Raw genomic sequence first — 27,067 nt, forward strand, 5'->3', positions numbered from 1 at the left:
GAAAGATGTGAAAATGAACTCCCATGTTGATCTTGTCCGATAGCAGGGGAAAGGGAGAAGAAAAAGGTCTGAAAGGAGGTGAGGGGTGCCAGGAACATTTCTGGACGTGGGATGCCCTTGGCCCCCGCTTCCTACTGCTCCCATGACCGGTGACTTGGTGTGATTACACAGCAGCGAGCGCTGGAAGGCTCAGGGAGGAGAGCGGGGGCTCTGAGTCACCCCCAGTGCCGGGAATTTTGGGGTGCTGGGATACTGGGGGCTCTCGGATACCCGGCTTTGTGCAGAGAACCCGAATGGAACCCAAATGGATCCCAGGCCGTGCCTCGGCGTTCAAGGCGAGCGAGTCCCGAGTGTCACAGACCGCGGGCGTGGGGGGCTCCCGGCGCCTCTGGGGGTGCGGGACCTGCCCCGCTCCGCTCCACGCGGGGCTCCCGTCCCACGCCGCCTCCACCGGGCACCGGGGCCCCTCCGAGCAGGGGAAGGGCCGAGGCGGCGGCTGCAGCGCGGGGAAGGGCCGGGAGAGGGCGGCGGGAGCCCGGGCACGGCGGCCGGAGCGCGGCGGGGGCAGCCAGCCCCGCCGCTGCCTCTGTCCCGCTCCATCACTGCCTCCATCACTGCCTCCATCCCGCTCCATCACTGCCTCTGTCCCGCTCCATCACTGCCTCCATCCCTGCCTGCATCCCGCTCCATCACTGCCTCCATCACTGCCTCCATCCCGCTCCATCCCTGCCTCCATCCCGCTCCATCACCGCCCTGCCCATCAACACACCCTCCTAAACCAACCCAACCACCCCTAAATCACCTCCATCAGCATCTCCCCCACACCCAAACTCGGTAAAAGCCAGGCTGATTTTGGGGTGCATTTTGCAGCTCGGCACCGACCCTCACAGCCAAGCATTTCCAGGCGCCTTACCCGCTCCGGGCAGGCTGGGACGGACAATACCTCAGAGTGGGGTGGAAGAGGTCACCTGAAACCCATCACATCGCACCTCGAGATGTGCGAATGAGCCACTTCCAAACCACCCCAACCATCCTGCAAACAGAATGGGGCAGAGCAGAGCAGTTAAGGAGGGAATTGGGAAGGCTGGAGGCTGGTAAAGGGTTTTACACAGCAGAAGAAAGCAGCAATGGTTAAAAGCTGAGGGCAGCGCAGAGCGGAAGGGAAGCAGCAGCGCCTGAGTGAGTGAGTGTGTGTGTAAGAGCATCTGCGCAGCTCCACACACACAAACAAAAAAAAAAAGCAGAAGTCGGGGGTAGTGAATTAGCAGTTGGAGACTGAGAAAAATCCATACAGGAAGCAAAACAAAGGAGAAATCTCAGGCCACTGGGGCTGAGGACGCTGAGAGGGCATTTTGATGGGAAAAGATGTGAAAATGACCTGACGTAGATGAAGTTGATAAAGGAAAGTGCGATCGCTGGGAGCTGGGACAGCCTCCCGCGGGAAGGGGGAGAGGCACCCGGATCCGCCGGCCGCTCCTCCGCTCTCAGGAAAAGAGCCAGAAGGGGCAATTATGCATAAAGCAACGGCGGGAGGAATTAAAAAGCAGATTTCAAGGTAAGATTTTATCGTGTCAGCTGCTCCCAGCCACTTCCTTGTGGGGTTTGGGAAAGGCTGATTGGACGCAGAGCCACCTGGATCCCTGGCGATGCCCGAAGGGGCTGCGGGGTTATGGCTCAAATCTGATCCGGGGGGGTTGCTGAGGCTGCAGAAGGGCAGCAGGGCTCTGTCCAAACCGGCTGCGGTCCAGGGGTGGCGCAGCTCCAGCAGGGAGTTCGCATTTCAGTTTTTTCTTCGCTGGAAATGGATTGGGAATGGATGGGGTGAATAACTGAGGTGCATTTAAAGCACCACAGAGGACGGACCCTCACAGATGTTCACAAATGGCTCAGTGTGTCCCAGCCCACTCTCCAAGGGCAAATTCCTGCAGCTTCCACCTTCGCAACACCCGCAAATCCATTGTGTGGTGTGTGTGAAATCCCAGTGCCACATCCTGGGCTCTGCCGTGACTTTTGCCCGCCCTGTGTGAGTGGCGTCTGCGTGGGGATCTCTCCCTGTGTCCCTGCCACTGCTGCCATTCCAGGCAAGGCTTTGTAGGAACTCTTGGAACGATCAGTAACACGAGTGGGGGATGTCAATGGGCCAGACGTGACAGTGCAGACCACAGTCCAGCCCTTTACTGGAAAAAGGTGCAGTGGGAGTTTATTTTTGCTCCATTTCCCACGGCAGAGTGGGCGGCTGCGGCTCTGCCGCGGGGCCCCTGCTCCCCTGGGATGAGATGGCACCCGGATGGCAGCGGGATGGCTGAGCCTGACCCGTGCCCGCCCACACCACTCCCGGTCCTGCTCGGCACCGCTGTGACCGCTCTGTCACGGCCGAGCCCCCCGCCCACGGTGCGGGACAGCTGTGGGACAACTGTCCTGATCCGCTCTGGCTGGACGTGGGCAGCAGCCCGCGCTGCCTTTCGCCACAAGATAATTTGGAAAATTATGAGAGGTGGGGTTTGAGACGGCATCTGGCCGGCTGCTGGCACCGCACAGGTCCCTCGGGTCCCAGCCCGCGGAGCTGGGGCAGACGGGGCCGAGCAGGAGCAGAAATGGGCGGATTTTCCTCCCGAGCCTCCAAGAGCCCCGCGCTCGGGCTCCCTCCCGGCTCCCGGGGGGCTGGGGCGGACACCCGCAAATCCACGGAGAAAACATTCTAAAAGTCATAAAAACTAAGGATATATGTATATATATGTAAAAATTAAAATTAAATCCACCCCGGGGAGCGCGGCCGGGCTGTTTGTGCCGCTGGCTCCGCGGGCGCGGATGCGATAAGATAAAGGCAGGAGCGGGGAGGGGCGGCGCGAAGCCGGGCGCACCCGCGGAGCCCGAGCGGACGGACAGACAGACACACACACACACATAGGGACAGTCACACGAGCGGACGGACGGACGGACGGGGCGGCCCCTGCGCTCCGCCCCCGCGTAGCCTCCGCCCCCGGCCGCGCCGCTCCGCTTTACATAACCCGTCCGGGGCCGGGGTCCGCGCCCCGTGCCTCCGCCCGGCGGAAATGCGGAGCCGCCTGCCCCGGTTTCCTGCCTGAGCCGAGCCGTGCTGAGCCGTGCTGTGCTGAGCCGTGCGCCCCGTCCCGCCCGCCCCGTCCCGGGCGCTCCGCCGCTCCATCATGGGCGAGCGGCAGCCGGACGCCTTCTCCTGCAGGTAACCGCGACCGAGCGGCCGGACGGGGACGGGCTGGGCTGGGCTGGGCTGCACCGGGACGGGCTGGGCTGCGCCGGGACGGGACGGGACCGGCGGCCCCGGGAAGCGGCCGCGGCAAAGCGAAAGTAGCGGCGGGAGGAAGCAGCGAGGCTGCCGCTCCGCCTGTGCAGCCCCCGGAGCTGCCCCGGGCTGGATTCGCTCACCCGGGAACTCCGGTGCCCCCGTTCCGGGGTCGTGAGGCCCTTCCTCGCACAGCAGCCCCGTCCCCCTCACCCCTTTTCTGTGCCCTTTCCTTGGGCTGCCTCTTTCCAGGGACTGCTCACGCGTGGGGACCCGTGGTCTCCCAGCGCCCGTTTTCCTCGTGGGCACTCCCTGTTCCTCTGTGGGTGCCCCCATCGTGGGGTCCCCCGTCTTTCTAGCAGCACAGCACCCCAAAGCACCCTTTTTTCAGGATCTCTCGATGTCCCCATTTCCCAGCATCCGCATTTTGGAGATCCCAGAGCCGGGAGTGCAGCATGCAGGGAGCCAGCCCTGCTCCTCTCCTCTGCCTCCCCCCGGACCCCCGCAGCCCCTGCCGTGGGGGTGACCCCTCTGGGGGGGTGCAGCACCAGTGGGGTGATGCCCACCTGCCCCATTTGTGGGGCCCTGCGCTGCCCGAGGGGGCCGTGCCTCGCCTCTGCCCCCGTGCCCACCGCGAGTGCCAAGCAGAGCTGGCACCCGGAGCCTGCCAGGCAGCTCCTCTGACTCTCTGCTCCCTGCAGACTTTGTTGGCCCCGCGGCTTGGCAGGGGCGCGGAGCACGAGGCCGATGCACCCGCGGTCAGCATCCCTGCAGCCCTCCCATGCCCAGCCAGCGTGCCTGGTCCTGCCTGTGCCAAAGCCCAGCAGGGTCACCCACGGAGAGCCGGGAGCCGCTGGCTCATGGCAGTGACACGGTCATTGCAGCCCGGGCTGGGATTTACTGTCAAGGAAACCGGGATGAGTTGCCGAGCTGAGATTTCGATATTGTTGTAAATTGATTCAAGATGTGCTGGAGCTGTGGGCTGGTGGCCTGGGGACTCCGTGGAGCTGCAGCCAGAGGAAGAGGTGGCCTGTGAGGGGATCTGGCGCTGCCAGCTCCTGCGTGTCCTCTCTGCAATTGGATTTGCTGGCAGGATTGGTGTTTAAAGGCCTACGGAATTAGTGGCAAATTCACTTTGACTTGTTTGGGACTAGAACAATGCTTTGGCTTTCTTTTTAACTTGTTTTTGGGGCAGGAGAGACTCATCCCTGTGCATTTTCCCCTCCCCAAAGCTTCTTCTATTTTCTCTTATTTTTATATATTTTTTGCCTCTGGTAAGGTCTGGTTTGGTTTCACCAGAGCCCACAGGGCTGCAGGTCTGTGCTGTGTTGGAAAGGTTGGGGTGCGGGTGCCAGCGGCTTTTGAGGGCTCTTCCATCCTCTGCCAGAGCAAATCCTCCCCACCCACACACCCATGGGACTGCTGGGCACCGTGGAGGTGTCGTGACAAATCCCAGTGGGTGACACAAAGTGAAAGTGCAAGCGCTCATCGCTGCTGGGGTTTGTGGTGCCGCCGCAGCTCGCCGAGGAGAAAGGCCCAAATCCAGCAATCCCCGGGGGCTGTTCTGGCCAGCCAGGCTGCCTGGGAGCTCAGCTGCTCCCTGCTGTCCCCAGGGACCCCCGGGCAGCTGCTCCCCCCCAGGAGCACTCCCTGCACCCGGCTTCTCCCACGCCTACACCGCAGCGATTCATTTCATGCAACAAAACAAGCCCTGTCGAAAGAGGCCACCCCGCTGCCGGGCTTTTCCCCGCAGGCAGTGGGTGTAGGAGAGTGTGATGGTGTAAACCAGGCTGCAAGGTGCCAGACACCTCGGTATGGAGGCAGGCTCAGGGGTTTTTGGGGAGCTGGGCTGGCCACAGCTGTTTGTGCTGGTGAGTTGCTGTGGGCCGAGCCAGAGCGGAGCTTGGATTTGACCTGAGATGGGTTTGGGTTGTCTCCGTCCTGTTGGAGTGGTCAGGGAAAGCCAAACAGGTGAACTTTCCTCGGATTTGAATTGCTGTAATATCACCCACATGCCCAGAGGTCTGTGGTGCTGCTCAGTCCACACAGAGCTGTAAATTAAGGCCGGTTTGGGTCTTTAATATGGAAAGTTGTGTAGTGCCAGGAGGTGAAATGAGAGGAGTGTGTTTGTCCTGTGACAAAGGGGAGGGCAGAAGGAGGCCAAAATCTGCCTTCCCACACTGGCTTTTAAACTGATTTCCTAAAGTTTGTATGGATGTGTGGAACTGGGAGATCTCTCTGTCCTGCTCCTTTCTTGCTTTTTGTCTGGCTGGTTTGATTCAGCCAAAAAAGAACGAGGGAAACTCCTGAGAGACCCTGTGGGATTCTCCAGCTTGTGTGGAAACAGGCAGAGGGTCACAGGCAGCGATGGTGCTGTGCCATCACCCTCTGTGGGACCCAGAGAATCCTCACCATCACAGGGGGCTGCTCCAGAGGGAAGAGGAGGACAATGCTGGGCAGTTTCTGCTGTGGATTGTGCTGGCACTGGCTTGGGCTGGTTTATAGCGATGCTGTGAATGTGTGGGTGTACCCATGAATGTGTGGGTGTACCCATGAATGTGTGGGTGTCTCCCACATCCCGAGGCTGCTGCCAGACCCTTTCCCCACCTCTCCCCCTGCACCAACCCATCTCCATGCCCACCCCCAAATGGCTGCACCACCTGCTTGTCCCCTTCAATCCAGGGGTTCATCCAGATGTTCTTCCAGCATCCTCCATCTCTGGGGATTGGGATGCAGAGCGGGGCTGCACCATCCCCATCCTGCGGGGAGCTCTGCATCCCCCAGCCCTTGCAAGCCCACCTGTGGCTGGCTGGATCCCCCAGGGAGCTGCATCCCCCTGAACCCCCCTGCAGAGAACTGCATCCCCCCGAGCTCGCTGTGCCAGATGCAGCTCCATTGAGAAGCGCCGTTCATTGTAACCTGGCCTTTTATAGCTGCCTCGGAGCGGCCGCGGGGCCATGCCAAGAAAGGCTGCAGCCGGCTCAGAATAGCTCTTTTCATGGAGGACATCCTGGGAAGGAACAATGTTCCCGCTCTTGGGATTGTGGGAACTTTGTATTTCTGCCACTCAGGAAATGGGGAACTGCAGGGCCCGGCCAGGGCGTCTCCCGGCCCCTCGCTTTGCCCTCTCCTGAAAATAGTCCTTGGGATGAGTTTTGAGTATTCCTGTGCTTATAAAGGGAGCTGAAAATGCCTCAGGACGCTTCTCCTCCAGCTGGGAACAGTTATTTCTGGGAGAGCATCAATCACATTTCCTATTCACGTCACTGGTGTGCATTTTCCTGCCGTGGAGCTGGTGGTGAGTGGGGCCGGTTTCATTTTCAGGTGGTGCTGCTGCACATGCAGAGCGTGTGAGCAGGGATGGGCGCAGGGCACGTGGGCTCTGCTCCCTCACGCTTCCCCTCGAGGCTGATTTGTGGTGCTGGGTGCTGGAGGGTGCCCTCCACACCCCTGCGTGGCTGTTCCGTGGTGGGAAGGTGGCGAGCTGGATCTGTGGCGAGTCCAGCTGCCTCTGAAATGCTCATCCTCCGGGAGAGGGTGGCAGGATTGCGGCGCTGGCTCCTGGCACTGCTTGGTGCTGGCAGCTCCTGTGGCTGCAATCAAACAACAAATGCATTTACTGGGACAAATAACCCATTGCCAGATTCCCGTCCCGCTCGGTGCTGGCACCGCCGCAGCAGCAGCAACGCTCAGGTTGGGCAAGAGTTTGAGGGAAGCTGCTGGGGGTGGCTGGGCTGCAGGGCTGGATCCTGCACAAGCCCCAGCTCGCCGTCCCAGCCCGCATCAAAGCCACCGTGGCTGGTCTGTCCTGTCCTGCTCTTCCTCGAGTTCCTGGCCCAGCACCCCAAAACAATCCCAGCGCCCCGAAACAACCTCAGCAGCCGCAAACAGCCCCGAGGTGGGGCGGGCTTGGTGATGTGCAGCTCTTCCAGCAGTCAGCAGGGGATGGAAGCCCCCCAGTCCCAACTAGTTCAGGTGTATCCAAGGATTCTCCGCTCAGAGCAAGTTAAAGCGATCACAAGTCCTTCGTCCGACCTGCAGGATGGCCAGGAGCTCCTCACGGGAACACATGAGGAATAAAACGTAAATTCTGGCTGCTGGATTCCAGCTTTGTGGAGCACAGCGGGCTGCAGCAGGGGGAAGCTCACCCAGCGGCAGGAACTCGCATCCCTGTGGATGTCACTACAGAAACCTGGGGCAGAGCAGAGGAGCGGGAGGCTGCTGTGGTAACTCCGGCATGGATTCACCCGGGATAGCTCCTTCCATGCGGGAAGTGTGCCAGGCAGAAGCAGTGAGGTCGGCATCGTGCCCGTGCTGGGCGGAGGAAGCGCTGGGGAGCGTTTCCCATCGTCGGGCTGGAAAAGCGCGTTGCCACTGGCGACGGCCTTCGGCTGCTTCCCACCGCGTGGCACAGACGAAGCCCGGCGTTTCCCGCGCCACAAACCTCTCCCGAAGCTGCTGCGAAGCCAGCCTGATATCTCGGAAGGCGAATTCCCTACCCTGGGAATCTCCCACCTGCCCGAGGAGCCGTTCTCACCCCGAGCGCCTCTCTTCCTTCCCCCTGCGTTTAGCGGAGCATCCCGCCGAGCGTGCCGGCGGGTGGGCGGTGCGGCGGCGATTCCCGGGTGCCGGGAGGAAGCGGGAGAGCAGCGGCGGGGGATGCTGAGTCACCGGCAGGCTGGCGGCGCTGATAGACGGGGCCCTGCCGGGGTTCGGCCGGGCTGCGGCGGGCGCATGCCCCGCGCTGCCGGCTCGCCGCACGGCCCCGAGCTTTGGGCGGCTCTTCTGAGAAGCCGGAGCTGGCGGAGGGCTGATAACATCTCCCCTGGCCTGCAACCTTGGCGGGACGTGCTCGGCAGGGCAGCGGGTGGGCAGAGATAGAGCCCCGCTTCTCGGCGTTATCGCCGGCCCGGCTGCAAACACCATCCCCTGTGCCCGCACGTTCCTCATCGCCCGCTCGCTTCCTCCTGGCCCCTCAGCGTTTTTGTTTTGTCTATTTTTAAATTATTTTTTCTCCCCATGACAAATCCGCTTTTTCTCCCGTCCCAGCAGCCGGGGTGCTGCTGCCGCTGGAGTTTCGGGCAGGCAGCAGCGCCTGTGCCGGCGCGGCAGGATCCGGGTGGGTTGGCCGATGTTTCCTTCCTGAGCGGAGTGCTCGGCCCCGATAAGTGCCCCGGGCGAGCACGAGGTTCTCTGGTGAGCAGCGGGGCCGGCCCTGGGGAGCACCACTGCCGGCTGAGCCGGGCACGCCGGGCCGGCTGCACGCCAGCCACGGTGCTGCCAGATTGGCCTGGCTGCGAAATCTGCTGGGGGCACAGATACGGTGTGGTTTGCCAGAGCCCGGCAGCTCCTCGGTGCCGCAGGCAGCACAGCATCCCCTCAGGAACTGCTCACCCCGGGCAGTGCCGGCAGCGCGGCCGCCTCTTCTCCGGCCGCTGGGGCCGGGAGGATCTGGCAGCGAGGCAGCTCCATCCCTGGATTTCTGCAGCTTTTCATGTCGCTTCCTCCCCTCCCGCCCCCGTTCCAGTTTTATCAACTCCGTTGAAATCGGTCCCTGGAGGGAAACCCATCGGCGCTGCGGAGCCTTGGCAGGAGCCGAGCGGATGTGGCCGGGCCAGGCGTCCCCGCGGGCGGCGGGCAGCTGCAGGCAGCTGTGCTGGCAGGAAGCCGCGCAGACGCCCCGAGCCGGGACCTGCCCGCTCCCACCGCGCAGGTGGGGAAACTGAGGCACGGCCCAGCCAGGTGGGGATGGGCGTGTAAAGGGGCTGGGGGGCTCAGGGTCCCGCAAGGCCACTGCTGGTGGCCACAGTGGTTGGTCACAGTGGTTGGTTACATGGCCATGCTGCTCGCTGGGAAGCAGCGTCTCCTGGCCATTTCCAATGTATCCATGGGAATGAGGCAGCTTAAAGTGGGGCCTGGTTGACCATAGCGTTTCCCTTGAGGATTCACATTCCGAGTGGGGTGTGCCCACTCCAGCCAGGGTGGGGGACACATGGGGACCCTAGGGCTGCCCTCACCATCTGTATGCTCTGTCTTGCAGCGCGGCCGCCTCGCTGGAGCCTCGGCAATGAATGGGCACTCGCTGCCGGCCGGCACGCCAGCGCATCCCCGGGGCTGGCATGAGTTCTGCGAGCTGCACGCCATCAGCACCGCCAAGGAGCTGGCGCGGCACTACCTGCGCTTCGCCACCGAGCACCCGCACCATGACCTGCTGGCCGCCGAGAACTTCTCGGTGCAGTTCACCGACCTCTTCCAGCAGTACTTCTGCCACGAGGTGAAGGAGGGCATCGCCATGAACCAGCTGCGCATCCTGCCCGCCGGCCTGGCGCGGGATTACCGGGACACGCACCGGCGCCACACCGACGCTTCCCTGGGCACGGTGGCCACCAAAGCCGAGGCGGAGCCCGGTGCCCGCTCTGAGCAGCCTGTCCGAGCCCCCGAGGCCGCTCCTTCTGGGCTGCGCAAGTCCTGGAGCTCGGAGGAGCTGGCGGGGCCGGCTCGGAGGCCGTTCTCGCTCAGCCAGCTGCGCCGGAGCTGGCGCAGCCTCTTCCGACGCCGCTCCTCGGACGCGCTGCCCGGGGATGGTGATGGGGAGGCGGCGGAGGCGGCTCTGAAGCCGGGACTGGGGAAGCGCATCCTGCCCTGGGGGCTGTCGCGGGAGCAGCCCCCCGAGGTGCGCAAGGAGGGGCTGCTCAAGTACGGGCTGCTGGACGAGCATTCCCTGGACAGCGGGACGCGCTGGCAGCGCTGCCGCCTGGTGCTGCGGCGAGCGGCGCCGCCCGACAGCGAGGAATTCGTGCTGGAGCTCTTCGACCCGCCCAAGGTAAGGACCTGCCGCCTCTTGCCTGGTCCAGACAGTGATGCTGAGGGTCCCTCGGCTGGGAATGATGCCTGGGTGCCACAGCATCCCACAGGGAGGAGCCGGGCCACGGTGCACCCAGCACCACGAGGGTTTCTCACCACGAGGGGTTTGCTCTGCCACTGCTCTCCCTCTGCTGCAGCCACACGAGGCTGGGCCTTGTTTGTTTAATATCTCTGAGAAAGAAACAAAGACACCCCTGTGAGTATTGTCTGGGGAGTGAGAGATGCTGTCACCAAGGTCCGCTAATGCTGCAGTCGGTCAATGTGTCAATGTGTCATTGCATTTCTCCCTGCTGGGAATCCAGAACTGGGTTTTCCAGCTGGAAGCACAGTGCTGGCCTTCTGAGCTGAGGATGGAGGCTGGTGGCCTCCATCCCACTCATCCCAGCCTCATTCCACCAGTCTGATGAACCCCAAATTCACCCCATCCCCTGTGCTGTGCTTTTAGCAGCCTGAGCATCTGCTCGCCTGGGCAAGCTGGGAGAGGAAAAGGGAAAATAGGAATTAGGCTCTGTGCTTTTCTCTGCTCCCTGTGGGACCCATAGTTTTGCTTTTTGTGAGGAGTTTTGTGACTGGAAGTTCAGCTCTCAGCTGCTGCAGGGAGCTCCCGTGGTGCTGAGACGTGGCTGGAGTGGAGATGATGCAGGATGTGAGGGAGTGGGGAGTGATGTGGGGGGAGTTGGGATGTTCAATCTGTAAAAAGATGGTTCCTCCACATGGCAGGACTTGCACAGGCCGTGATGGGATGAATTTTCTCTCTCTCCTCTTTTTTTTTTTTTGTTCTCGTTTAACTTTGATGACAAACTTGTGCTTTGGAAGGAGGAAACCTCCGGTAGAGCTGGAGCCTTGTCCCTGCCTTCAGGGCAGCAGGGTCAGGGAGCAGCTGGCTGAATTCCTGCTATTTCCGTCAAACGGCTCCAATATTAAATATTTGAAAAAAGAAACAACATCAAAATTGTAACATCTGAAAGTAAAAGCTGCTTTTGCTCCGTCATGTCAAGGGTTGCAGTTGTTTGTCCCCGTGGGAGTGTGTGTCCCCATCCCGGGGCACAGGGAGGTCAGAGGCACTCTGGGGCACTTGGAGGGTGCTCCAGCAGCTGGATAGCACTGCCTTTTTCCCCTCCCTCATCCTTTTTCTCCCTTTTCCCCATTTTTTAAAATCCCTTATTCTTTTTTTTTTTATCCCTTTTAATTTTTTCTTCCCTCTTTTTTTTTTCTTCCTTTTTCTTTTTTCACTTCCCCTTTTCTTTTTTCAATTCCCCCACACTTTTTTTTACTACCCCTATCTTTTTCTCCCTATCCCTTTTTTTACTACCCCCATCTTTTTCTCCCTATCCCCCCCATTTTTTTTCCCTTTCCTCCCTTTTTCTTTCTTTGTTTCCCTCCCTCTTGGGAAGCAAGCCCAGCACATTCTTCCTTTCCTCTCCCCACATTCCCTGCCCAGCTTTGACCCAGGGGTGGGAGACACTTCAAACAAGGCACTGGCCACGTTCCCCCCGTGCTCTGAGCATTATTCCTTGCAGTCTCCATGGGATGGAGATTTCCTGGAGCTCCACATCCCCACAGGGCTGGAGACCCCCGAGCCTGGAGCAGGGGGGGTTTCTCAGCCAGGCCTGCGGAAGCGGGGGGATGTTCCATGCTGGATTTTTGCGAGTCTCTGGATTAAATTGCTTCCTGTGCAAATATTCTCAGGGCGGCTCCTTCCTTTCCAATTCCCTGGGCCAGGGCCAGCTCCCTTCTCCTTTACAGCACAATCAATCCTGACCCTTTCCCAGTCTCTGCGGTTGGATTCTGGGGGCGGTGGAAAATCCCCCACGGTGCTGGTGGCTCCCACTCCCCAAACCCAGCACGGGGCAAACCACGGAGCAGCGAGAACAGAACAGTTTGTTTGGGGGTTATTTTCCTTTAAAATAACTGAATAACACTCAACAACCCCCTGGGAATGGCTGCGAGGAGCCCCTTCCTTGACATCCTCCTGCCCCAGGATGCTCCCAGGGTTTTTCCACTGCTTTTTCCCCATCTCGTGGGTCTGTTCCTGATTTGTGGATGCTGTTGATCACCTTGGAAAATTGATGGTTTTAAATAAGCAACTGTAAAATCTGTTCTTGGGATTTTTCAACTCCAAATGATCTCTGGACTGTGAGGTTGGTTACCCTCAGTTTTTCTGGAAACACCCTTCCTTCTCTTCCTTCCCCCTTCTCTTCCTTCCCCCTTCCCTCTCTTCCTTCCCCCTTCCTCCTCCTTCCTCCTTTCACCCTATAAATAATAGGATGCAACTGAAATTTCATCTCAGCCTCAGAGCTTTGCAGCATCAAGCCAAGCCCCCAAATATCCATCCCCTTGGAATGACCCTGGAAAAGGCAGGTGTGTGGAGAAAGGAGGGGGGTCCTGCTGCTTTTGGCAGCTTTTGTCTCCTTTTCCCCCCTTTCTCCTCGTGCTCCAATGGGGCCTCTGAGCTTAATCCCATAACGTGCCTGGCATCAAAGGGAGTGGGGGCTTTGAAGAGCCCTGATCCCATTTGCTGCTTGGGTGGCTGTGCTGGGTGAAAGAGGAGCTGGAATAGAGGGATGTTGGGATACCTGTAGTGCTTGTGTATATATATATATATATAATATATTATGTATTTTATATATATTAAAATATATAAAATATTATATGTACATATAATTATATAATAATACAGTATATACTTATATATTATATAAATATATAAATTAAAATATTCATATAGAAGGCTATATATATATTTATTGTACATATTTATTGTATATATTAATATACACACACATTTTTATTATACATATACTATTTCATTTTATATAGTACATATTATATTATATATATTTATTATATACACATATATATTTTATTATATATATTTGTTATATACACATATATAATATATATTAATATAATATATATTTTATAATTATAATATATATTATAATATAATTATAATTATATAATTAATATAATATATATTGAAATATGCATAAAATATTGATATAAGGCTATATATATTTTTATTACATGTATATTTATTATACACACACACATTTTTTCATATGTGCCACAGGAAAATCTGGGCATGGTCCTGGAGTTGCACCCATGTGGATTCTCTGATCTCTGCTATGAGGGCAATGTTCACCAGTCCTCCCTGATTTCCTTGGAGGCATTAAGGGTTTTCTCCTCTCCCACACCATTTAATCCCATACAACATTTAGGACTGGGTACCTCTGAGCTCTCTCCACCTTAATAAATTTCAGCCAGAGCTGGCAAACCCAGGTTTGTCAGCTTTGGGGCTGTTCCTCAGCTGAGCCCCAGCCCCAAATCCCTTTTCTGTGGCCGAATCCCAAACTCCATGAGAGCCGTGACTCGCAGCGGAAATGTCCCGAGCCGTTTCTGTTGACCAGATGTTTTTACAGGAAGGGGAAGGGAAATGGGATTTGCATTTGTGCTGCTTTCTTTATAGCATTTTAATGAAATCCAGCGCGTCCCACAAATTGATGGCACGCCGGGGCTGGCCCGGAGACTCCTTCCGGAGAGAGCCCTCGGAGCCTCTGCCCCAGCTCAAACATCTTTGCTGAAGCCACGGGAGGAGCAGTATTTTTATCTCTGCTCAGTGTGAGCCTGCTTTGACTTCCTTTTTTTTCTTTTTTTTCTCTTTTTTTTTTTTTAATTTTTTTTTCTTTTTTTACACCTTTCACCTGAATCTGGTTTCTGAGAACTGCCACCTCCTGAGCCAGCAGGTTCCTGTCCCCGATTTTTGGTGCTTGGGGCTGTGAGTGGCAGCTGGTCAGGCATGGGATGGGGCACATCCCAGTGTTTTGGTCCCCATTCCCTGTCCCTGCTCCTCCTGGAGCTGCTCAAACCTGGCCTGAGTGACTCAGCCAAGGAAGGGCAGTGGTGGAGGGGGAGTTTTCCTCCCTGGAGCACCTTGAGAAAGGTTTTCCCAGTGATGGGAAGCACCTCAGTGTCCCATCATCCCATCCCTGGTCCAGGAAAGGGCAGGTTTGTGCCAATCTGGATCCACAAGGGACCACATCCCTCTCCTGCATCTTTTCCTGGCGTTCCTGGGGACTTCATCCCTCTCTTGGTCTCTTTTTCTTGGCATCTCCATGGGCTGCATCCCATTCATGGCATTCTCCTGGCATTCCCAGGGACTGCATCCCTCTCTTGGCATCTCCATGGGCTGCATCCTGTCCTGGTGCAGCTGAAGATGTCCCTGCTCACTGCAGGGGGTTGGACTCGTTGCCTTTTCAAGATCCTTTCCAACCCAAACTATTCTGTTCTTCTATGATCCCTCTCCAAGCATCCTGCTCCCAGCATCCCTCTCCTGGCATTCCCAGGGACTGCATCCCTTTTTTGGCATTTCCATTTTGACTGCATCCTGATCTGCTTGGTGTCCCTGCTTGTTGCAGAGGGGTTGGACTGGGTGGCCTTTGAAGATCCCTTCCAACTCATTTTATTCTATGATTCTGAGATCCTGCTCCCAGCAGCATCCTCCAGGATCGCATCCCTCTCCTGGCAACCCCAAAAGACCACACAGCCAGGAGCTGGGAAAACATCTGTGATGACCCTGGAGGGGTTTGGGTGTCCTTCAAATCCCTTGGGAGAGGCAAAACCTGCCCTGGAGCTGCCCCAAAGCCCTCAGCAGCCTCTCCCCGGGGCAGGGCGGGCGCATCCTCTCTGTTCTTCGAAGGCACCGGCGGCCTCGGGGCTTTGTGAGATTTTGGTGGTGACTTTTGCTCTCTTCCCCCCCCCCCCCCCCCCAGCTCTGTTTTTGGGTATCGAGGGGGGGGTGGGAAGGAGGGCGAGGAGACAAAGGTTATTTGTCATTTATTAACCACAACTTTTTCCATCCTTGGTCATGCACGGAAAAAACACTTTTAGCAGCGTAACCACAGCCCCGGCGTTAATTGCTGAAGAGCAGAGTTTCTTATTTTGGAAACTGTTGCTGGGATGGGGGCTTGCCAGGGCCTGGGTGTGAGGGGAAGGGTGCAGGATGGACCCCAATATCTGCTTCATTGAACTCTGGGGTTTGGGGCTTGGAAGGATTCCGTCCTTTTAACCCCATCCTTTAAAATCTGCCCTTCCTGGGGCTGTTGTCCTGCTGCCCCTGCTTATCAGAGTGTCACTCGCAGGGATGCTGCAGAGCTGCTCGGGGTGGAAGCACCACGTGCCAGCTGAGAAGTGGGCAAAAAATGCAAAAAATGGAGATATTGGGCAAACCACAGGAAAGAGGGCTGGGAAAGCACTCGGGGAATGCATTGCTCCACAGGAGCTGTGGGTGCTGCGTCCCCGCAGCTGATGTGAAAAGCCTAGTGGGGTTTTGTTGGGTGGTTGCTTCTCTTTTTCCCCCCTTTTTCTTCTTTTTTTTTTTTTTTTTCTCTCTCTCTCTCTCTTTTCACGGCCCAGGATGTGGTTGTTTCGAGGCTGAGAGCTGCTTCTTTCAAAGGTAAATATTTATGAGAGCCTGCGCAGGCAGCACCGGCTCTGGAAGGATTCAAGGATTCATCCCAGCCCTGCTGGGGGCTCAGCTGGGGTGGACCCTGCTCCTTCCCACCAGGCAGGTCCCAAATCCAGTGTCTGTGATGTTCAATTTCATTTTGGGATTGTGTTAAAAACGAGAATTTTGGGCAAACCCACTTCCCCCAGCCCCAGGCAAAGGGCAGGAATGAAAACACCCATCCAGTGGAATTGAATGCTCCTATGTGGACCAAAAACCCTCTGTGGGATTTTGAACCTTTTCCATCATCCTGGGTGATGCAAAAACTTTGGGAAAAACCCCAGGACACCCCAGGGTTTGTGGGGATCCTGCAGAGCCTGTGCTGGACCCCCTCATTCCCCTGGGGCTGAGGTTTGGGGTGACTCAGTGCTGGCTGCAGCAGCTCCCACTTGCACGCAGACACCTTGTTTACTTTCCATGCTCGTTATTTATTCCAGGAAATTATTAAAGCAGCCCACGCTGGAACCGAATCTGGCATAAAATAAATTAAAAAAAAAAAAAATAAAAAAAAAAAAAATCGAGGGTCTGGCGAAAGCTGTTTACAGATCTTGTTTATAGCCCCCCATCGCCCTCAGCCCTGCTGTGAGCTGCTGGGCTCGCTGGTTTTGGGGGGCTTTGCAGGGTTTTTGGGGTTTTGCAGGGTTTTGGGGGGGCTATGTAGGGTTTTTTTGGGGTTTTGCAGGGTTTTGGAGAGATTTGCAGTGTTTTGGGGAGGTTTGCAGAGTTTTGGGAGGTGGTGCAGGGTTTTGGGGGGCTTTACAGTGTTTTGGGGAGGTTTGGAAGGGTTTTGGGGAGGTTTGCAGTGTTTTGGGGTGCTTTGCAGGGTTATGGGGTGCTTTGCAGGGTTTTGGAGAGATTTGCAGGGTTTTGGGGGACTCCAGGGTTTTTGGGGTTTTGCAGAGTTTTGGAGAGATTTGCAGGGTTTTGGGAGGTGTTGCAGGGTTTTGGGGAGGTTTGTAAGGATTTTGGGGAGCTTTGCAATGTTTTTGGGTGCTTTGCAGTGTTTTGAGGAGCCTTGCAGGATTTTGGGGGTCTTTGCAGGGTTTTTGGGGGGCTTTGCAGGGATTTGGGGTTTTGCAGAGGTTTGGGGAGTTTGGGAACGTTGGCTCATTCATGCACTGCAGGGATAGGATGATCAATGAACAGATCGATGAACAGATGATCAATGAACACCATCCAGGGATGGGTGGGGGTTCCTGCACCCCCCCAAATCCCACCCCAGCCTCACCCCGCGGTTTTGGGGCTCTGTTTTTCAGCCCCCCCGGGTGAATCCAGCGGGAGATGGGGGCTGGGGTCGGGGCTGTGCTTTCTCCCGTCGCCATCCACAGCCTCCCAGCGGGAACAGAGGGACCTTTGTGGCAGGGCCGGCACAACGGTGTCCCTTGTCACCGCTGGGGACAGCGCTGTCCCTGCCCAGCCCGCGGGATGCTCCGAGAGCCCGTGTCCTGGGGGCTCCTCTGTGGGGTGGGTGGAGGATGCTGGAAGGGTTTGGGGATTTTTTGGGTGGGGGATGCTGAGCTGGCACAGCAGCGGGAATCACCTCCCATGTTCCTGTTTGATGGTTGGGGAATCTCCAGGCTCCAGTTCCCCAAATGCAGGACAGAGCCCAGGGCGGTGCTTGCTGCTGTCAGGTTTCTCAGTGAGCGTTCTGCACCTGCAGAGAGGCAGGAATGTTTTGGGAATGTCACCCTGAGCTAGGGGTCCCTGCAGCAGGCACACATCAATGGGATTCCAGTGCCTGTCCCAAAAACCAGCATTGGCAGAGGGGCTGTCCAGGGTGGATCTCTGCCCTTGGGATGAGCTGTGGTGCAAACACCTGAGGAAGAGCACTGGGATTAACTGTGCTGTCAGCTCCCCCAGAGCACTGGGATTAGCTGCTGGAGAGAGGGATTAGTGAGCTGCAGATCCCTGAGGATGAATAACTGGAGTGGTTGTGGTGCAGATCCCTGAGGATGAACGCCAGGATTAGCTCTGGTGCAAAACCCTGAGGACACATTTTGGGATTATCTGTGGTGCACAAGTCCTCAAGGATGAGCCTTGGGTTTAACTCCCAAGGGAAACCACCTGTGGGATTTCCTGCCACACAAAATCCCCGAGGATGAAGGCTGGGATTACCCTTGGTGCAAACTCCTTAGGATGATGGCTGCTCCAGCAGGAATTTTGGACTCTCCAGCAGAACCCTTGGAGCCCTGCAGGGCCCCTCTGCCTCCCCCTGCCCTGCCCTGGCACCAGGGGATGTTTCCCACCCAGTTCACTCAGCATTCCCTGGAAAAGAGCTGAGTGTATCCACGCTCCTGGAAAACTTCACAGCTTCCCCAGGGCTGCAGGCACAGGATATGGTTTTGTGTCCATCCAGCACGGCCAGGCCTGGCCCTGCAGCTTGGCTGAGGTTTGTCCCTTGCGTAAGGGCCACAGTGATTTACAAGAAGTGACAAATCTCGCCCGTATCCGTTGGGGACCTTGCACAAGGGCTCAGGCACTTCCCCACCTCCCGTGGGTGACTCAGAGTGGAAGTGAGAGCTGGCCTGGGGAAACCCCCGGAGCGTGGAGGGGCCGGGGGCAGCTCCTGCTGCTCTCGAAGGATTTGCTCTGCATGAACTTGGCCTGATGGCCCAGCCACTGCCATCATCACTGTGACAATGCCATCATCACCATGCCACTGTCGTCATTACTGTCACAGTGCCGTCATCACTGTGCCACCATCATCATCACCGTGCCACTGCCGTCATCACCGTGCCACCGTCGTCATCGTGCCGCTGTTATCATCACTCTGCCACTGCCGCTATCACCACGACGCTGCTGTCATTGCTGTTGTCATCTTTGTGCCACCACTGCCAGACCACCACCCCCCTCACTGCCCTACCGCCATCATCACCAAGCCACTGCCACCGCTGTCGTCGTCGTGCCACTCTCGTTCTTGGACAGCCACCTTCCCCCTCTGAGTGGGAAAAGCTCCCCCAGCACCCTCAGTGTCCCCTGAGCACCCAGGGCACCAGCAGCTCACAGCTCTTGGGGACAGCATTCCTGGCACATTTGGGTGAGCTGGGAGGAGCTTTGCCGTGAAAACCACCACCAATCCCAAATATCCTTGCTGGACATTCAGTGGGGAAGCTGATGCCGGTAGGGTTTGAGGCTAAAGTGGAGCAACACCTGTAACATCCTGAGCACCCAGAGCCAGGCAGCAGCGGGCTTTACCCATCCCTGCAGCGCTGCTGGGGCACCTCTTGCCGAGAAGGAGCCCGTGGGTGAACCCCTGGTGTGTTGAGTGTGCACTTTTGCTTACTGAGAACTCCCTTTCCCGGTAGCGGCCGCATCGCGCCGGGCATCTTGCGGTCAGGTGCGGCAGCGGGGGCACCGTGCCTGCGGCAGGCACTTCCCCGAAGCCAGCCTGGGTTTTGGGCACCCTAATCTCTGTGCTGCATCATTTCCTTCTCCCTCCACGCTCCAGCTGCGCTCTCCGCGCCGAGAGACGCGGGGGGCTTCGCCGAACTCCCTTTTCCTGGAATTTCTCCGTTTCCTGAGAAGCCGACCCCGAGCGCTGTGGTTGGGATGTTGATAAAACCCTCTCAGGGTCACGCTGGACGTCACAGCTTGTGCGGGAAAGTGGCCAGGACGACAGAGATCCTGTCACCTTCTCCGCACACAGGACTTTGCACGGGGCACGGTTACGTTCCAAAGGTGGCAGAAAAATCGAATTCCTTCGGGATAAAGCGGCGGCGCCCCACGGCAGCCCAGTGACAGTGATTGCAGCACAGCACAGCTGCAATCACTGTCACCAGCGGGCCCGGGGCTGCCGGAGCCACCGCGGTGTCACCAGCCCCGTGCATGACGCCGTACGCGAGCGACTTCTAAGAACTTTCTTCTCGGTGCAGCTCGGAGCTGATAAGGGCTGATCCCTCTCGCGCTGCGTTTCCGGCCCCAGAGAACACCGAGTGCTCGAGGGAGGGAGGAAGGGAGGGAGGAAGGAGGGGGGGACGGAAAAAAAAAGCACAAAAAAAAGCAGCACAGCTAAAGATGGTGTGGTTGGGTGACCGAGGAGTGTCCGGTGGGGACATTCTGAGTGTCATACAGGTGGTTGGGGTGGGTTTGCTGTGAGCTTGGAACTTGGAATTTGGGCAGTTTTGTTGGCAGTTCTGTTGTGGGATGAAGCCCAGGGTTTAGGGACAGTGTGGGTGAGGAGGGACACTGGAACCAGCATCCCGTGGGATGATGAAGCCACTGTGTGAATCACAGCCAGCCCAAAATATTGTGGTGCAGCAAACCTGGCACAGGGGGATGAGAGGGTCTGGCACGTGGTGGCTTTGCCAGGATGCACAGGGTGGCTCTGGCCGTGGGGCTGAGCACAGAGCCTTGGCTCCATCACCCAGCACCACTGGGTGATTTTTTTGCCCAATTCAGGGCATTCTTGCCCCCCTGGCACCCCGGATGCTGTGCCACGTGCCGCAGCCTCCTGAGGAACCGAAAGCTGCCGCAGGGATATTTTAGCCTTTGTGGAAGTGCTTGCTCAGCATTTTGTCACGTGCCTGTGTCTGTGCCAAAGCCACCAGGGAGCTCTTGGCAGGCCACTGACCCTCTCAGCCATGAGCAGGATGTTCCCTGCCTGCACCCCAATTTCCCCATCGGTGCCACGTCCCTGGGACGTGCTGCCATGCTGGGAGCCCCCTTCTCCCTCCTCTCCTCTTTGGGACCCCTGGGATGGGTCTGGATGTCACTCAGCCCCCCTGGGGTGCCCCCACAGTGACTGGGCAGTGTTTTGGGGGGTATTTCCTCACCACACAGGGTATTTCTTGCTGCTGGGGTATTTCCCTTTCCCTAGGGTATTTCCTTGATGGCTGCTGTGCCTTGGGTGGCTCCTGGACTGGGTAGAGCAGTGTGGTGTGGGGCAGTGTTTTGGGGTCTGGGAGAGTATTTTGGGGTCTGGGGGAGTATTTTGGGGTCTGGGGGAGTTGGGGCTCAGCTCAGGCTCTGTGCTCCCCCCACAGGGCTCCAAGCCCAAGCTGCTCGTGGCCTGCTCCGCCGTGCAGGAGGTGCGGAGGTGCACACGCCTGGAGATGCCCGATAACCTCCACACCTTTGTCCTCAAGGTAGGACCTGCTGGAAGGGTCTGCAGCCACCCCCAAGGCCTTTCCCACCCCCTGGGACACATGTGGCTCCCAAACGCTCCCGTGCCAAGTTTCAGTTCCTCTTCCCATCACAGGAGGGGATGCACAGGGGATGTGGAGCACAGGGTTGGGGATGAGCTGTCCCTGTTGGGGTCCTGAGTGTGGGTGGGTGGGGGATGCACATCTCTCTCTGTCTCTGAAGACCCCTTTGATGTCCCCCAGGTCACCAATGCCACCGACATCCTGTTTGAGGCAGGGGATGAGCAGCAGCTCAGCTGCTGGACGGCCGAGATCCGGGAGTGTGTGCACAGGGGGTAAGCACTGCTGGATGTCCCTGCGCCTGGGGTGGGGACGGTGGCTCTGTGTCCCCAGTGCCAGCACTCAGCCTGGCCTCTCCTGTCCCCAGCAGGTCTGACACGGGTGACCCTGAGCTCCTGACGTGCCGACACCCCGACCCTACGGCCGCCAGCCCCGCCACCAGCAACGACCCCGTCAGCCAAGGTGAGCTGGGGACACCCAGGGGACCCTGGGGACAGAGCATCCCTCACTGTGGGGCCACCACACCCTGCCATGGCTGGGCTGATTGGCCTTCCCCAAATGGCACGAGGGGAGAGGACAGAGGGGAAGGGATGGGCAGGGGTCCCATTTCCCAGGGCCACTCATCCCTGTGCCTGGCAGGGGCGACTCCGGGGGGCCCGGGGGAGGCGGCGGGGCCGAAGATGGAGCAGTTCCTCTCCTCCTGCCCCTGGTTCCACGGGCCCATCTCCCGCGTGAAGGCGGCTCAGCTGGTGCAGCTGGGGGGGCTGGAGGGCCACGGCGTGTTCCTGGTGCGGCAGAGCGAGACGCGCCGCGGCGAGTACGTGCTCACCTTCAACTTCCAGGGCAGAGCCAAGGTACGGGCGGGACGGGGCTGGGATGGGGAGGGGGAATCTCACAGGGGCAGGACAGCCCCTGTCCCATCACATCCCACCCCAGGGAGATGCTCTGCTGCTCTCTGCCCCGACCAGGGAGGCACAGGCTGGGGATGCAGCACATCGGTGTGTCCCCCATCCCAAATATCCCCGCCGTGCCCTCCAGGAGGGGAAACAGGGAGGGTGACAGGGAGGGTGACAGGTCCCTGCTCCTCTCCACAGCACCTGAGGCTGGCGCTGACGGAGCGGGGCCAGTGCCGGGTGCAGCACCTGCGCTTCTCCTCCATCGTGGAGATGCTGCAGCACTTCCACCGCTACCCCATCCCGCTGGAGTGCGGCTCCGCCTGCGACGTGCGGCTCTCCAGCTACGTCGTGGTGCTGCCACAGGCACAAGGTGTGTGGGGAGGGAAAGGGATGTTCCTGTGGGACACAGGGTGTGCAGGAAAGGGGATGTTCCTGTGGGACACAAGAGGGAAGGGAAGGGAAGGGAAGGGAAGGGAAGGGAAGGGAAGGGAAGGGAAGGGAAGGGAAGGGAAGGGAAGGGAAGGGAAGGGAAGGGAAGGGAAGGAAGGAAGGGAAGGGAAGGGAAGGGAAGGGAAGGGAAGGGAAGGGAAGGGAAGGGAAGGGAAGGGAAGGGAAGGATGTTCCCATGGGACACAAGGTATTCAGGAAGGGAAAGGGGATGTTCCCAGGGGACGCAAGGTATTCAGGAAGGGAAAGGGGATGTTCCCAGGGGACGCAAGGTGCTCAAGAAGGGAAGGGGGAGCTCCTGTGGGACACAAGGTGTGCAGGAATGGGGATGTTCCTGTGGGACACAGGGTGCTCAGAAAGGGAACTGGGATGTTCCTGTGGGATACAAGGTGTTCCCCTGAGACACAAGGTGTTCAGGAAGGGAAAGGGATGTTCCCCTGGGATGCGGGGATGGAGGGTGCCCAGGCTGGGTGTGGGTGCTATCCCCAGGCCCTTTGGTTGCTCCTGGAGTGGGGAAGCGGAAGCCTCGTGGCAGTGGCACAAAAGGTGACTCCCAAGCTCCCAACTTCCCCTTCTGAGAAAGGAGAAGCTGCTCCCAGCCACCATTTGGGGGGGTGGATCATGGGATGCACCCCACAGCCCCAGAGAGGGGTGACAGGAGCATCCCCCTGACCATCACCTCCTCTCTCTGCCCGCAGCTCCCGGCTCCAGCACCACGGTCCCTCTCCCCCTGCCCTTCCCAGGCTGGAGCCCCGAGTTCAGCCTCGTCCCCGCCAGCTCCTCCTGCCCCCACGGCCCCGACGAGCCCCCCGGGGGTCCCCCAGCGGAGCAGATCTTCCACCTGGTGCCACCCCCGGCCGAGCTGGCACAGAGCCTGCGCCCCGCCAGGGCCACCCCGGCCACCGCGGCCCGGCCCCGCGACTCGGACTATGAGGTGGAGGCACCGGGCAGGGGCCACGTCCGTGCCATCGACAACCAGTACACGCCACTGTGAGCAGCACGGCCGGCACTGGGATGCACTTTCGGGTGGAGAAATCCTGGAGACCTTCTGGGGGATCCATCGAGAGAAAGAATGTACCTGTTTCTTCCTTCTGGTTAGGGATTATTATTGTAATTTTTTTTTTTTTTTTTGCAAGGAAGGGGGTAATTTTTCACTCCTGTACGGGTGTGCTCCCTCTCGTTGGCCTGTTGAAGGGCCTCTTATTGTTGTTTTTTTGTTGTTCTTATGGAAGCTTTCTCGTTACTGTTTACACAATGCCACTTGTGCCTGCCCTGGGCCCGGTGTCCTGCCTGTCCCTGACACACCAGAGCCCAGCCAAGGAACCAGGGGCTTGTGTTCCACCCACGGAATTGGAGGAAGTTAAAAAAAACCCCAGGATAACAAGAAAAGAATGATTTTAAATCCATTGCCAAGTTGCTGCTCCAGGCCTCATCCTCCTGCCCTGGCTGCTGAACCCACCAGCAAAGCCTGACCTGAGCAGGATTTGGGCTTTTTTTTATAGCTAAGGCAAAAACTGGCTTTTCTTGCTTTTCCTTTTTAACCCAGCACAGCCCTGGTCACTGCCAGGCAGAGGGATCCTCACCCTGCTCTCCCAGCTGATTGAGACTGAACACTAATTGCTCCATCCTTAGCCATGGCACCAGCTGAGAACTAACACAGAGACTGACACAAACCTCTCCTGCTGGTGAGGGAGGGGTTCATCCCCTTGTATCCTGGTGATGGAGGCTTTTTTATCCCTGTGGTGAATGGGTTTTTATCCTGGAGATGGAGGCGTTTTTGTCCCGGTGATGGAGCTGTTTTATCCTGGTGATGGAACAGTTTTATCCCAGTGATGGAACCATTTTATCCCAGTGGTTTTAGGCACAAATAAGTCAGTTTTCCCCTACTCTTGCTTGCCTTTTTCCCCCCAAAACCTGTCACCAGGAGCTTGGTGGCATTTAAAGCTCCACCACAGCCTCTTGCAGGTGATGGGGGTCCCTGGGGACCAAATTTGGGGTCCAAATCCCTGGGTCTCAGCATCTCCTGACCCCCAACTGTCCCCAAACTCTGCTGCTGTTCCTGAGCCCCCGGGGCTGCTTCACCTGCCTGGGGCAGCCGTGAGAGAGGAAGCACTTCTGAGAAGTTGCCTTTATTTTAGGAAAGAGGAAGGGCTGGAGCCGTTGCGCCACACAGGAGGGGATGTTCACAGTGTTCAACTTCCAGATTTCCCAGCACAGCCTTCCCTGGGATTTTGGATGCAAAACTTGCCTTGAGATTGCCTTACAGAAAGCTTTTTTTTATTCCTGTTTTCCTTAAAACTGCAATACAGGTGGGAGCCCTCAGGAGCATTAACATTTAGCAATTAATTTGCAAACCAGCAAACACAAAAGCCTCGTTGGGCTGAGTTAGGGAATTGCAACAAAAACCCAGCCTCTAGGACAGGGTTTTGCAGGTTCAAGGAGACAAGGACAGGAGATGAAAGGCAAACAGCCCAGGAAGCAGCCATGAGAGCAAATGTGGGTTTATAAATCAAACTATGAGGCTGGGAACCATCAACTGGAGAAACCATTTAGGTTTTCCTTTTGTGCCTCCCCGTTGCTTGCTCTTGCTCTCTCCTGGGCTTTGTGCATTTAGAGCAGGCAAAGGCTTTTTTTTTTTCCCCCTGCTTTCTCTACACTTGTGCCTGAAACTGGAGCATTAAGAGCAAATTGCCCTGGTCCTGCAGCAGTGCCAGCCCCGGAGAGGCTGATGCAGGAACAAAGGCAGCCCTGTCCTCGCCGGGCTCCTCAGCTGTATCCGCATCCCATTCTCCTCCCTGGAGCAGCACAAAGGCTGCAGCCAGAGGCAGGAGCACATCCCCGGGGCTGCCTTGTGCCAGGCAAGGCAGCTCCCTCCCAGGCTCATAAATAACTCCCCGTGCTCTTGCATTTATGGGGATGGGGAAGGGAAGGGGGGACGGCGCAGCACAAGTTGTCGTTTCCTTTCCCCCGCTGGCTGCCCGCTTCCCAAAGCCTTGGAGAACACAGGGGTGTGCTAAATCTTGCTGAGATTGCTGGTTTTAGTCCCACTGAGCTCCAGGGAGCTGTGCTCAAAGGGGTTTTCCCCCAAAAGACGAGGTGGAATCACCCAGATCTCCCGACATCTGCAAAGAAAGGACGGGCTGGGAAAAGGCAGCGCTATTCACATCCCCTGCCAGATGAATCCAGAGAAATCCTTGCCAGATAAATCAGATGCTGCTGGGGTGGGTTGTTTTGGCACGCCAGGACTTTATTGTTCCAGTGCCAGAACTGAAACATGCGTGTGCATGTGGTATTTTTAACCTGCAGTTTAATTACAAGGGGGTTCTCCGCAGTTTAAATGGAAATTGCTGTGCTTGATTAGTAAAATACACGTTGGGTTCATTATCTCCCTGCCAGCCACTTCCCCCATGCAAACAAACTCCAGTGGGGGAGAACTCCTGTCCTCCCCACCAGCGAGCAGTGGGAGAGTCCCTCTGATTATTTAATTTAATAATTATTGAACTGATTCCATCCCCAAACTCACCCACAGGCAGCCGAGGGCTGTCCAGCCCTGCCAGCTCCACCAGCTCCTCGTTTCACATCCATTGCAGGGGATTTTTGGGCTATTTCCCAAGCTCCCAGGGGGAGCTGAGTTTGAAATCTCATTTCTCCTAGAAAACATCTGGCTTGTGACACAGGTCAGAGCTCTGCTCCGGCCAGCACGTTACTGCAGCCCTAAGGTACTCGCTCCTCTGCATTACAGCAGTGGGCAAAGAGCATTAAAGCCATTCCACTCTATGGAATAGAAGCATTTTTCAGGATTTTTATGTTGTTGTGACTTGAGAGAAGAGCCCAGGGCTGGGCAGGTTTGGTTCCCCAGCCCCTGTGGGTTTTTACTGGCGTTTGTGGGGGTTTTGGGAGGAGGGGAAGCCAAGGGAGCAGTTTGTGCCTTGGCCCTGGCGATGGGCACGTGGAGCTGGAGTTTGGATCCCACCTAAGGAAGGCAGGAGCCACAGGAGCAGCTCCTGGAGCTGGCCCTGCCCCAAGGTGTCCCCCTGGAGAGGCTGGAGTGGGGGCAGCCCCATTCCATCCAACACAGGACAGGTTTGAGCAATAAAAATGAAAACCAAGCAGTGCCTTTGCTCTGGGACAGCAGGGACTTGGTTTAGGGCACAATCCAAAATTGGGCCCTGCCAGAATTCCTCCCCCTCCTCTTCCTCCTGCTGTTTGCTGATGGCCACTCCTGCTGGGCGGCCTTTGTGTCCCCAAGGGTGTCAGGTTCTGAAGGAGCTCCTGACATGAAGCATTAGTGGATTTCTCCCTCTCTCCCTCCCAGCCCAGCAGGTACCGAACACTGACACCACCACTCCTCACCCACCCCTTTGGATTGAAGCGATTTTGGGGTGAAACTTCGAGGAAAACATCCAGGGAGAAGCCAAAGCTTCTCATTCCTCATCTGGACCACCAAAGCCTGGTGTCATCCAGCATTCCAAACTTTTAGCTTTGATCCCAACAGCCCCAATGTTCCCCAGCAGCTCCAGAGGCAGGGAGGTGACTCTGCATTCCCTAACTCAGCCTTCAGCAGGACGATTAAAGCCAACAGTTTTGTTGGGAGTGTATTAATTTGAAAGTTCTACTTTTCACCTGCACAGAAAAGTTCTTCTTGTATAGTAAATTTTTTTCTATATATTGTTTCTGTATGTACTGTACAAGTAACTTATTCTTGAATAATGCGATTTTACCATAATATTAAAAAAAAAAAATTCTGTTCTTAATAAACTGTTTTTAGAACTTGTTTCTCACTTGTAGTCTTCAGTCTGGTTCTCTCCAGGTGCCTGGACATTGTTTTAGTGGATAATGGATGCTAAAGGACATGAAAATCCTTTGGTTTATCCCCATGGGATGATGCCTGCACTGCACAGGACGGGGCACTTGGAGCAGGGATAATTTTATCTCCCCATTTTTTAAGGCA

General features: G+C 57.2%; 1 protein-coding gene across 4 annotated transcripts; it reads left to right on the forward strand.

The window, feature by feature from the left end:
* The first annotated feature begins 1,240 nt into the window (after nt 1-1,240).
* On the forward strand, nt 1,241-26,897 carry SH2B3 (SH2B adaptor protein 3). Of its 4 annotated transcripts, none has more exons than XM_064726806.1 (8): nt 1,241-1,555; nt 9,303-10,085; nt 20,615-20,716; nt 20,957-21,048; nt 21,141-21,235; nt 21,413-21,627; nt 21,868-22,039; nt 22,815-26,897. In XM_064726806.1, the coding sequence occupies exons 2-8, from the start codon at nt 9,330-9,332 to the stop codon at nt 23,108-23,110; spliced, it is 1,728 nt and encodes a 575-aa protein (XP_064582876.1). In that variant the 5' UTR covers nt 1,241-1,555; nt 9,303-9,329; the 3' UTR covers nt 23,111-26,897. The 4 variants fall into 4 exon arrangements, with proteins under 4 accessions (XP_064582876.1, XP_064582878.1, XP_064582877.1 ...); XM_064726808.1 differs by lacking the exon at nt 1,241-1,555 and adding an exon at nt 3,017-3,202; XM_064726807.1 differs by lacking the exon at nt 1,241-1,555 and adding an exon at nt 3,069-3,202 and having other exon boundaries at nt 21,144-21,235.
* Nucleotides 26,898-27,067: the final 170 nt, after the last annotated feature.

The sequence above is a fragment of the Zonotrichia leucophrys genome, chromosome 15 (genome assembly GCF_028769735.1).
Source record: "Zonotrichia leucophrys gambelii isolate GWCS_2022_RI chromosome 15, RI_Zleu_2.0, whole genome shotgun sequence".
In the NCBI taxonomy this organism is placed as follows: domain Eukaryota; kingdom Metazoa; phylum Chordata; class Aves; order Passeriformes; family Passerellidae; genus Zonotrichia; species Zonotrichia leucophrys.